The sequence below is a fragment of the Ruditapes philippinarum genome, unplaced genomic scaffold, assembly GCF_026571515.1.
Source record: "Ruditapes philippinarum isolate M1 unplaced genomic scaffold, ASM2657151v2 ctg1484_1_1_1_1, whole genome shotgun sequence".
In the NCBI taxonomy this organism is placed as follows: domain Eukaryota; kingdom Metazoa; phylum Mollusca; class Bivalvia; order Venerida; family Veneridae; genus Ruditapes; species Ruditapes philippinarum.
The window spans coordinates 149,024-161,939 of record NW_026856993.1 but is presented as its reverse complement, the minus strand read 5'-3'; the positions used below and the strand labels follow the sequence as shown (position 1 = coordinate 161,939).

The 12,916-nt window shown below is 33.0% G+C and overlaps 1 protein-coding gene across 2 annotated transcripts; it reads left to right on the top strand.

Annotated features, from left to right (window-relative positions):
• Window positions 1-562: 562 nt before the first annotated feature.
• Window positions 563-10,484, top strand: LOC132748419 (proline-serine-threonine phosphatase-interacting protein 1-like; the record flags this gene model as incomplete). Of its 2 annotated transcripts, none has more annotated exon segments than XM_060738029.1 (3): window positions 563-718; window positions 4,019-4,081; window positions 9,637-10,484. In XM_060738029.1, coding segments are annotated over 3 exon segments (230 nt in total), but the record flags the coding sequence as incomplete, so codon positions are not given.
• Between the last annotated feature and the right edge of the window lie 2,432 nt (window positions 10,485-12,916).

Here is a 12,916-nt window from a genome sequence, read left to right as displayed (position 1 = left end):
GCCAAGTTATATTTGTAAATACCTATATAAACATATTTCATCGTTTTTATTTTTGCAACTGTTATTGAGTAGCAAACGTGTTACAAAGCGAGGTAAATTTACAAGAATACACACGTTATCGAGTAGCCAACACATTGCATTGATAACCAGGTTAATTTATGACTTGTTATTGAGTAGGAGATACGTTCTACTATGGTACAAGAATACAAACGTTATCAAGTAGCCAACATACACTGTATTGCATTGATAACCCTAATTTAATACCTGTTATCGGGTAAAACCATGTTGCACCGCGAGAACCTAGTAGATTTGAGCGTTATCGGGGAATAATACATGTTGTTAACGGATACCATGTTAAATTATGCGTTATCGAGTAGCAAACCTATTGCCCTAAGATATCAGGTACATTTACATGTTATTGAGTAGTATTTGTGGCTGTGAGTAAACCAGTTAAATCCATACGTTATCGGATAGAATAACTTAATAAGTGTTTGATATCTGGATATGACTTAAAATAATCATCATTCAATAATCATCAATCAAAAATATTCTAATGTTTCAGACCCAATTCCTTACGAAAATTATTACAACGGAAAGGCACTGCCACCAAGTCGCCCGCAGGCTGGATTGCCCCCAGTGGGTATACTCCCAAAACAAACTCCCGCACGACCGCCAATAAAACCGCCATCACCTACTAGACCTCCCCCTAGAACCAATGGTATGTATGGTTTGGTATTGAAATTAAATACCGATGTATGGTGGCTGGTGTGTGCCATGTTATATTTTCGCTCGCGGGGCGCCAGGCGAATAGACTAAAATAGAAAACGTGACATCTTTGTCGTACTTTCGCTCGGCGGGGCGCAGTGCGAAAACACAACAATAGGACAGTCAGGTGACTTTGTCGTGTTTTCGTATTTTCGCCTTGCGCCCTCCGAGCAAAAGTACAACAATTTGTTGACTTTAATATATTTTCAAGTTTTCGTCCCGCGGAGTTAAAATACGACGTGGTACATATCAGCCACCATACAATTCTCATATATTACAGAAATTGGATATGCGAGACGAGGTTTCAAATATGTGGAACGCCATTTTTTCATTATTTCTTATTTATAATATTCATTTAAGTGGACAACTCGGCAGCCAATGAACACTTTATTATACAGCAAGTTAAACAAACATCTGGAGTCTGCAAAGATATTTAAGTTTGTCTCGCTGTGGATTGTGTGCATTGAAATGCCTGTCAATATTGTCGCTAGCATTAAAGCAGCATGCCTCCAGATTCATGCTAATTTTCGTAAAAATGTTGACAATGTATTAAAAAGTACAATAATATGAAGTAAACAAAGAGGGTAAATTACACATTGCAAACGGCCTTACGTAAGAAACGCAATCGAAATATAGTATTATATACTACAAAATCAGTCATTAATCGCAAATATCATGCTTATTAAAAGTTCAATCGTGAATCTTTTTTACTTTTCTCAAAATCTTAGTACATGTTCTCAATTTTGATTTTCCTGAAATATCTTGTCTCATCTGGAGACGTGCAGCTTTAAGAGACGTTGACACGTGTTACGTTTTACTCCAATAAAAAATGTACATCGATATTTCGTGAAAAGATATATCCCCGTACTTATTCTACTAGATCTGTTCTATCGTTTAATAATTTTTATTTAATCAAATTGAACAAATCGGTTACACGGTTGTTGTATTGTTATGACAATCCGCAATGTGGAACTTAGCATGAACAGAGACCTTTCTCTTTGTCAACGATATTGCACTGATAAATATCTGTTTTCATTAATGTCAAGGCACAAATTATGTTAGATGTATACCATGCCTTCTTTTGTAATCTTGGACATTTTATATCGCAAGTTAGTTTTGGACATTTAATTATAATTTTTGTGTGCATCATAATGCAGTTTTTGGACATTTTATTACGGTATTTATGTTTCATTTTGCAGTTTTGGACATTTATTATTATGGTATTTGTCTTTGATAATGTAGTTATTTATGTATTTATGTAGTTTTGGACATTTTGTTACGGTATTTTTTTATCTTAATAAAGTTTTTGGACTTTTTATTACGATATTTGTGTATCATTATGTAGTTGTTGGATTTTATTACGGTATTTATGTAGGTTAGGACATTTTGTTACGGTATTTTTATCATAATAAAGTTTTTGGACTTTTTATTACGATATTTGTGTAACCATGTTATGTAGTTTTGGAGATTTCATTACGGTATTCGTGTAATTAATAATGTAGTTTTGGACATTTTGTTACGGTATTTGTGTATCATAATGTAGTTTTGGAGATTTCATTACGGTATTTGTGTATTATAATGTAATTTTAGACATTTTGTAGCGGTATGTGTGTATCATTATGTAGTTTTGGAGATTTTGTAGCGGTATGTGTGTATCATTATGTAGTTTTGGACTATCACATTTTATTACGGTATTTATTAGTGAGACAATATTCATTGAATATGTAAAATGATACACAAAGGAATGTTACCAAATATAAGAGGTGCCGAAAATAATTCAGCAATATGACGTAATTTATAAATGGCTATAATTAATTTGTAAAACGCATGTTTTCTGTTAATTCAAAAAAAAATTGTAGGAATAGAAAATACAACATGATGAGTGTCAAAGGGGCTAATATAAAGATTAAAACGACTGTTTCATATAATTTGTTTCATTTAAATTGCTAAAAAGAATCTGAAGATTCTAATGAAGGTCCAGAAGCGAATGTACTTTTTCAAATTCATTGATCAATGCTTTCACAGTGATTTTTTTTCCTGAACTGAAAAGTGTGAATGCCTGGAAATTCCAAACTTTGCTGTTCTCTTTATAAAGCTTCTTTTTTAAACTCGGAAGAAAAATAATGCCTGTTACGCAGATATTAAGACATCAAAAGAATAGTTTTGCAACAGAGGGTGGTGATATTTAATGATTCCACAACAATTCGATATCTTTTTAATAAAAAGACAACAGAAAAAAAACAGAAAGCTGATAGGTGGGATTGGACAATTGTTTTCATTTTTCTAAAACAAAATAACTCTGTAACAAGTTTATGGCGTAATATCAACACCGTGTACATTTTGTCTGAATAGGTAATTCATTATTATTATTATTATTATTATTTTATTTCAACTTCTGTTGAACTCCCATTTAACGTTTTCACATTCCCTTACAACAGAAAAGCAAAGCATTATTTGACAATGTATAATAGTGGTGTGACTTGAAATTTTTGTTCATAATTCCAATGTGAGAAATGCTTATTTTGCTTATTTAACAACATTGGCAAGAATTGACTGACCAAAGGTCAAGATTTAAAAAAAGGATCGAAGTATCATTGATGTCAGATTTGTATCATATTGATTATACAGTCACACTTGTTCTTGTGATCCGTCACTAAATAAGAAAAAAGTACACAGAAAACCTGTCACTAAAGGCCATTAATTGTGAAAGATGATGCACCTTTGTAATCTCTCATGAACATATCCAATCAGTTCTTTTACTTTCTTTATTTTTACTTTTGATTTTATTGCTGTAAAAGACATTTCCCTATTACCCTATTATCATTATTATTTATTGTTATTATTATTGTTGTTGTTGTTGTTGTTTTTATTATTATTATTATAATTATTTATCTATTTATTTATTTCTTTGTATTTATCTATCTATTTATTCATTAATCTATTATTTTTATTTATTTTTTTGAAACACCAAGTGTAATCAATATTGTTAGATATTCATTATCAAAAAAGAAAAAACAAAAAGAAAAAAAGGATGAAAATTATATTACCACTACTTTTATAGATGGTATAGATGGCCGATTTCATTTGTGGGCTTAATAAAAGAGTGTTTACTGTATTTTGTAAACTAGCAATAGTTTTTAAATTATAAAATACAGTAAAAACTCGTTGTAAAGTCCACAATAAAACCTTTTTTTAAATATTTTGTTAGAAGAATTCTGATATTATTGTATGTTTGTCTGTCTATATGAACCAGTGCCAGATGACGACTTGTACGCTACAGTGGATAATCCGGCTCCAGAAAGCAACCCCAACTCCCGTAAGATATACCTTAAAGTAGTGCGTGATCATCAAAAAACTAACTCTTCGGTAGTATCATTTTTACTAACAAATGCACCTTGTAAAGCACGTAAAGTACTACATGTATAATATTATACCATACCACCAAAATTACTATATAAAGATAACGCTCATGTCATGTTTTGGGCGGACTCATTTCTTTCCACGAGCTCCAACTTTTCCACTGGTTGGAATACCTGGGTGTAACCAGGGCGTGTCTAGTCACCTACCATTTCACTAAACTTCGTTCCTTCTTACGTGTTCCTTTTCAGAAACTATATACCTTAAACTTGTTCCTTTCTACTAAACTTTTCTTCATACATGTTCCTTTCCATTCAACTTTTCCTCTTACATGTTTCTTTTTACTAAACTTTTCCTCTTATATACATATTCCTTTCTACTCAACTTTTCCTCTTGCATGTTCCTTTTACTTAACTTTTCCTCTTAAATACATATTCCTTTCTATACTAAACCTTTCCTCTTACATGTTTCTTTTTTACTAAACTTTTCCTCTGACATATTCCTTTCTACTAAACTTTTCCTCTAACATGTTCCTTTCTACTAAACTTTTCCTCTAACATGTTCCTTTCTACTAAACTTTTCCTCTTAAATTTTCCTTTCTATTAAACTTTCCATCTAGTATGTTCCTTTCTACTAAATCTTTCCTATAACATGTCTACTAAATTTTGATTCAATATGTCCCTTTCTACTTAGCTTTCCCTCTAATGTGTTCCTTTATTACAACACGTCCTAGTTATGGTCAGAATTGATTGTCTAGGAGTAATATGTACACGTTCCCTTCTAAAATGTATCTTTCCACTGAGATTTCCTCAAAACTGTTCCTTTTTTATCAAACGTTCCCAACAGTCATTACCACTTCACTTTCCTTATAAAAGGTTACTTCTTTAGTGTACTTTCCTAAAGTGCCTTCGTTTGTCAATAACAGTTAGTAATGGAAGTATTTTAAAGAACGAAGACCAAGATTAGTTCTAATCATTTTCCTGTAATTAAGTAAACCAAAAGATCACAGAACATGTAAATCCAGGGACAATTGCTTTACTTACTAATCTTACTAAATATTCGTCTAAAAATATGTGTTCAGTTTTGTTGCCACTGCTTTTATTGTTGTCTAACTTTTAATTGTTCAATCTTTAAATAATAGATATACAGTGCAACGCCTGTAGACCGGATTTTTATTTTCAATATATGCAAAAGTCCCACAATAGCGGGAAACATAAGCAAATTGTGACATACATAAATGCATACATACATACATAGAATCACATAACATAATGTAGTAGAAAACGGCTATTGAGATTTCCAAGAACAGAGCCTAACACATTCATATTTATTTAAGCTATAAAATTGAGCTGGGTATAATTATATATGTAAGTGAAAAGAATAATTATTACAAAATTCAATCATCAAAGACACACAAAAAGAAAAAAGGTCATAACTTATCTTTCGCATATATTAATTTAAGACATGATTTAAAATTGTCTAGTAAAACACATCAAGTTCTAATAAAATGTTGCATTATTTTCATACAAAAAATACTAAGATTCTTTAGTTTATTTGTATTTTCCGATGTGACCAGGCTTACAAATTTAAACATACTTGGCCTATTTATGTAAAAATTATCTATGTATATTTTTCTATCATTTTCAAATTCTGGGCATACAAAAAGATAATGAAATTCATCGCCAATATCGTTACATATATTACATTTACGGTCTTGAATAGGTATATTCTGCCATCGTCCTATTTCAATTGGAAGGCGATGATTTCTTGTCAAAAATAGTAATAATTTATTAGCTAAATTGCTTGGTAGTTTATCTATGTAACAGCTTCTAGAAAAATCCTTTTTGATATATTTGTAAACGTTTGGATCAGAAGTGTTATATAGTTCAGAATGCCAATTTTGCGAGTAAATATCTTTTAACTTTTGAAATGTTGTTTTTATCAACCACTTACTATTGCTAAAACTTTCTATGGACCAAATCCCAGAAAAACTAGTTTCACATAAATATTGTTTTACATTTTCTATCCACAGTGATTTAACTTTATTATCTATATGTTATTTACGTAAGAAAATATATACCGTTGAAGATAATTTTGTTGGTTCATCACTATTGATATTTTCAATAAGTCTTGTCCAAAATGTAATTACTCTGTGTTTGATATGCACACTGAGTGGTAGGACACCTGTTTCACCATATATCATATAAGACGGGGTTGACTTTTTAAATTTAAATATATATTTGAGAAATTTCAGCTGAATTCTCTCTAAAACATTAACATTTCCATATCCCCAAATTTCGCTTCCGTACAGTAAAATAGGCTTGATAGTTTTTTCAAATAATTCAATTTGTAGGTCAAATGGTAAAGCCAAAGTTTTAATTTTCCTCAGTAATGCAAATAGTGCTTTATTAGCTTGTTCAGCTATTTGTATTTTAGATTTATAAAATGAACCACTTTTATTGAAATATATCCCTAGATATTCATATTCATTTACAATTTCCAAGACATGTTGTCCAATTTTAAAAACATTATTTATTTTTTGAGCAATGGTTTATTTACAACATTATTATCAATTCTTTCCAATTACATCTAACCAATTTATAACAGGCCATCTCAGAAGCAAACAAATTAATTGTATCCCAATGGGTGTGTTGTTCTGAGGAGATGTTACGTTATATCAACATTGTGTTTTTTCAAGGTGCTATCAAACCCATGTTGTTCATATAAAGCGGAAAGAAACGGGATTGCTCCAAAAGTTCCTTGTAGCATAAGTACAATACAAAAAGTCGACCTTTTTTTCAAGGTGCTATCAAACCCATGTTGTTCATATAAAGCGGAAAGAAACGGGATTGCTCCAAAAGTTCAAAAGTTCCTTGTAGCAAATCACCTAACATGAAATATAAAAAACACGTATTTTTCTACCTGACGCTTTAATGGAAGAAAAAATATTCTGTTCACAATATGTGGTATATTATACTCGTATATGTCACGCTATTAATTAAGAAATTTAAAACTAATGAGTATTACCCTTTCGGTTTGTTATTTATATTGACTATGACAAATTATTAGCTTTTTTACATTCCATCTTACCATTTCTTTTTTTTTTTTTTTTTTTGTATTGTACTTATGCGATGTCTAGATTATTAGAACTCGCAGGTAAAGTAAATGCCAAATATTTACTAAGTTACGTGTAAGAAATGGACATGACAAACTTTTCTTGAAACTGTCCATCGTTATTATAAAGGGTTTCAAAATATCTTACGAAACAGAAGGCAAGATGGACTGACAAATTAATGCAGTCGTAGTATATCTGACAATATGGTCATTCATGATCAAAGAATTATAAGACGTATAAAACAAATTTTGTGGAATTGCTTTATAACACCAAATCTACGTTACAACAGCACTAATTATTGATCAATCCACATGTATAAACCCAAGAATCGTGTTTACATACAGTCTGCTTTATATAATTTTTAATGTAGTCTGTACAGTTCTCTTCTAATTCGAGTCATGAATTTGATTGAAAGTTTATGGTCATGTAGGCTTTGTAACATATGTTGTTGAAAACCCGATAAAAAAGACATCAACGTACGTGCATTTGATTAAAAGGCCATACTTTACACACGTGAGCTTCGTAACAGTAACATCGGGCGTTATTAGATATACCCCTCATTCACATATAGAACATTTTTTACCTATCATTTCATGTATGTGATCTTAGATAATGGTCATATAAGCTTTATAACATGTGTACATTGCACACCACTGTATATTTATCTATATATTTAGTACATATATTTGTAATATCTAGCTTGGACTTAAAAGTGTTTTGTTAAAAGTACATTGTTTATGACCGTAATCTAATCTACCCATTTTTGTATATGTGATTTAATATCTATATGTATAATATTACGGTGAACTTTGTAATATTTGTTGATAAATACTTGCTTAGATATGATGTAACAAGACCAGCAACTGGGGATAAGCGACACGGTTAGACGCACCTGCCGCCATTTATTCGATCGTTGAGAAAGTGTATCTTTTTCATCCGTAGTAAATGGTGTAAGGGAAAACAATTGGCAATTGTTGAAAGATTTTAACAGGCCTTTCGTATTTGAATACTTTGAACATAATTTTATGAAAAATCATCAATGTATCTTTTTATATAAAAGTATATATAATAACAGCATTAAACACTACGTACGTCCCTCATCCGATCGGCTGGCAGTTGGACGCCCACATATGACCGCTTATCTAACCGGTAGTTGTTTGTTCGTTAAATCATGTCAAAGATATGTATCTTACCTGTATATAGCACTCTACAAAGCTAAAAATGTAGATCTATATGTGTTCTAATGTCCATGATCACGTGATCTTTGTAACATGCGTATATAAACGTGCATACATACTGTATAGGTGGGCTTGTTTTCTGTCATATACTGTTATCTAATATACATTACTAGTAACTCTAGTGCTTTGATTATATTATTTAAACGCACTTTGTACCGGTATTTTACTCAATAGCAATACATCCATTTATGTGACTTAAGACCAATGATGTACTTATAATTAAGTAATTAATGTTCTTAATATTTAATTTTTTTTTTCTTATAACATATGTACGATATAATAACGTTGTCTAGCTAGCTCAATGTTACTTTAACAGTTAATGCAATAAAAATTGAAATTAAAAACATGATTTACTTTAGTTCGATTGCGTATGAAGTGAACTAATTTAGATTCCGCTTCTACTAACCATTACACCAACTCTCTTTATTCCCTTAAGTACCAGTCATTTGCAATCCTGTCCCAACCCAGGGACTTTAACATCGCACGTTACAACGTCTTGATAATAAAATCCCCTTTAAATGCGAGTTGGAATTATCCCCGCTACTTTGAAGCTGTATTTATAACCATGAAATTTGCAACATCTTGTATGCAAACAGTCTGATTAACTTCCCCTATCCCCTTGTTTTGGGGTCCGGCCCTATCCCTTTGTTTTGGGGGTCGGTCCCTATCCCCTTGTTTGGAGTCTGGCAATATCCTTTGTTTAGAAGTCAGTCCCTATCCCATTGTTTGGGGTCTGGCAATATCCTTTGTTTTGTGGGTCTGGCACTATCCTTTGTTTAGAAGTCAGTCCCTATCCCCTTGTTTGGAGTCTGGCAATATCCTTTGTTTAGAAGTCGGTCCCTATCCCATTGTTTGGGGTCTGGCAATATCCTTTGTTTTGGGGGCCTGGCACTATCCCTTGTTTAGAAGTCGGTCCCTATCCCCTTGTTTGGGGTCTGGCAATATCCTTTGTTTGGGGGTCTGGCACTATCCCTTGTTTAACCCATTGTTTGAGGATGCGCCCTTATCCCTTTCTTTTGGGTTGGATATTGTTACCTTGTTTGGGGTCAGGTTTACAAGTGATTGGTACATCACTGTTTTCAATCAGCCCATGGACTATATATTCACTGTATCATGTACTTGCAATGCAAAACTAAATTTATATACTCCATTTAATTTCAGTCCGTCTCTGAGATATCAGCAAGAGAGGGTGATATTCTGGAATTCCTAGGAGATTCAAACATTCCAGGCTGTGTGAAGGTGAAACACCACCGAAATGTAGGCTACATACCTCGAGCGTGTGTGAGAGAATACAACACCGACCCCGTTCTTGTGACATTTTAAAATGTGAATGCGTAATTGTGACCATCTAAAATGTGAATGTGAATGCGTAGTTGTGACAATCTAAAATGTGAATGCGTAATTGTGACAATCTAAAATGTGAATGCGTAGTTGTGACAATCTAAAATGTGAATGCAAAGTTGTGACAATCTAAAATGTGAATGTGAATGCGTAGTTGTGACAATCTAAAATGTGAATGTGAATGCAAAGTTTTGACAATCTAAAATGTGAAAGTATAGATGAAGAATACAAGAAAATAGTCAAATTACATGTTATTTGTGAAAAACATTGCAGCATCGATTGAATGGTTGATCTCCAATCCATAGAAAATACAGCCAAATAAAACATAATGTAAATTCATTCCGAAACAAAGCTTTACATCAGTGTATTTAGAAGGGGCGGGGTTTGGTATGCGGCTCAATTTGCAAGCTTTCGTGTTTTTTTTCTTTCAATCTTTATTCGCCTCTCTTTTATAAATATTTCAAACTGCATATAACGTGTGCGTGTGATAGGCTTATGCTATAACTTGTTATTCCTCGAGGTTTATAGAAAGGATACGTTGGATTTACGTCACTGCTGTATATATATATTTTAATATATTGTGGAATATTATATTTGATATTATCATGACATTATTTTGTTTACACTTTAAGCCACTAAGTGCGCTTCAATAAAATAATAAAACTGTACCTGAAGACTTGCTCAGTTCATAAAAATCTGGAAACAAAGTGATCCCTCGGAAGCATTTATCACAACAAAATTACAAGAGAATTGCAGACTCGGTTTGATTGAGTCTGTACATGAGGGATAATGAATACATGCAACATCCCTCACGCCCCCTAGCACCGGCTTGAGCGGTACTCAATTTTTTGTATGGAATATTTATCATAAGCCATTAAATTTTGCTACAATTAAATTAATTTGGCCACATATACTGCAATTATATAATGCATAATTTCTCACCCATTACATGTTATTGTGATAAAAAAAGTGTGAAATCAGATTATGCAAAGATATTTTCAACCAGGGCAAATCCAGCCATAATAAAGTGAACAGGGGCTACGCCCCCTCGTACAAATCCATAGCCTCGCGTTTCGATGCTTTCTATTACTAAGCTTTACCTTAAGAACCAACTTGTAAAAAAGGATCATCAAACCGGTTTTCAAACCACATAAAGGTGCGATAACTGAAATATTAACAAACACTGCAATAAACAGTGTTGTGTAACATAATACTAGTAACATCAGGGACTACATGTATGTACTGATATCAGTGTGTAAATTTTGAGTCCATCAGAATAAGAACTTAATTAAGTTATTCCAACAGACTTTATCAAATTTCAAAGCCCATAAAAAAGGTAAGAAAGCTAACGTCGCAGCCATATAACATGACAAGATCTTCGCTTTCCAATTTGTTAGGATAATTCAAATTTGAAGCCAATGGTGCGTTTTTTTCTTATCGGACAGGTTTTCTTTTAAAACACAATTTGTGGTCACATCACTCTTTTTCAGATAAAAGACCTCAGATGCCCCTCTTCGTGCTTTAATATGGAAACAAACTGATACTAGAGTAGAATCTTCTACCACCCGTTAACTTGTTAAATAGCTTCCTCACATGAAAAAAAGATCCTGTACAAATTTTTATGGTTTTAAAACATAAATATGATGCTCAAATTAAGATTTATAAATTTTGCAAGTTCCAAAAAGCATTATTTACACTGTCATCCAAAAATTCCTTCACACACCTTTTTTCACTGTTTTTCCTAAGTATTTTTATTTGGAAATCAGTACAGATGCTTCAGTGGTTAAAATTATAATAATTTACATATTATCTCCCTTTTTAAGAATAATTTAACTTCTATAGTGAGTAAAACAGTAAGATGGGTCAGAATATTATTATATATATATAAGTATTTTCTTAGGGTGGTCAAAATCATTGCAAAGAGTATCTCTTCCATAAAACATGCATCCAGTTTGACACATTTTCATAACCTTAATGAAATAACATTTTATTATTTGGATATAAGAGAACGTTAATTCAAGTTTTCAACATTGTCATCATGTCATCATGGTAGCTTTAACTCAAGAACAGCGGGTCACCATCAAGGTTTTACGTGATCAGGGCGTCAATATCAAAGGTCGTATTTGTTTTGCAAACCCGAGTGTAGAGTTTAGGCATCCTGAGCATGCGTAGTATTGTCGCACTAGCTGTTCAAAACTATCAGCATGAACAGCGTTCTTGGTTACAAAATGGACGCCGCAGTATTTTGAAGAATCATCTGATAGTCCAGTCATTCTAGCTCAAAATACACCCAAACCTCAAACAAATTGCAACAGAAAATATGTTGAGTGTTTTGAAACCCCAGACCTATATTGTATAACATATCAAAAGTCTTTCACATTGCTTTCCGCCATTTTCTGACGTCACGTTCTTGCTCATTCCTCATCAAATGGAGAGTAGGTTCTTGACACGCGAGAGTTACGTTCCCGGTGTTAGTTTTGCCCTAGTGTTGAGACTCGACACTCGGGTTTGCAAAACAAATACGACCAAAGACATTGCAGACCAAATTGGGTGCTCAAGGTAAGTTTTTTTTTTCTCTCACTGCATTTTATTGTCTCTTTAAAGTAATTTTTTTGCTGTGAAATCTTAGAAATGAGATTTGTTTGAATGTTTGTCTTGGTCTTACTTAGATTTCTTTTATTTTCTTGCAGGCATTCTGTGTATGCTGCTCTGACAAGGTACAACAACCAAGGTAGCCATGCTGATCTGCCCAGATCTGGTAGACCCAGATTGTCCAACGCTCGTGATGACCGCCGTCTTATTCGAGAGTCACTGCAGAACAGGAGCCTGACGGTTCCGGATCTTACAGCATCATGGAACCATGCTGGTGTAGCTTCCTCTACTTCAACTGTCCGTAGGCGACTGAAGGATGTTGGTTTGACTGGACATGTTGCCCAGAAAAAGCCTATGCTGACCCAGAGGCACAGAAATCTGAGATTAACATTCGCCAGAGAGCATTCGACGTGGACACGGGTTGATTGGTCGGCAGTTTTGTGGACTGATGAGTCATGGTTCACAATGTTTCAGAGTGATGGACCAACCTTCGTCAGGAGGCGGCATG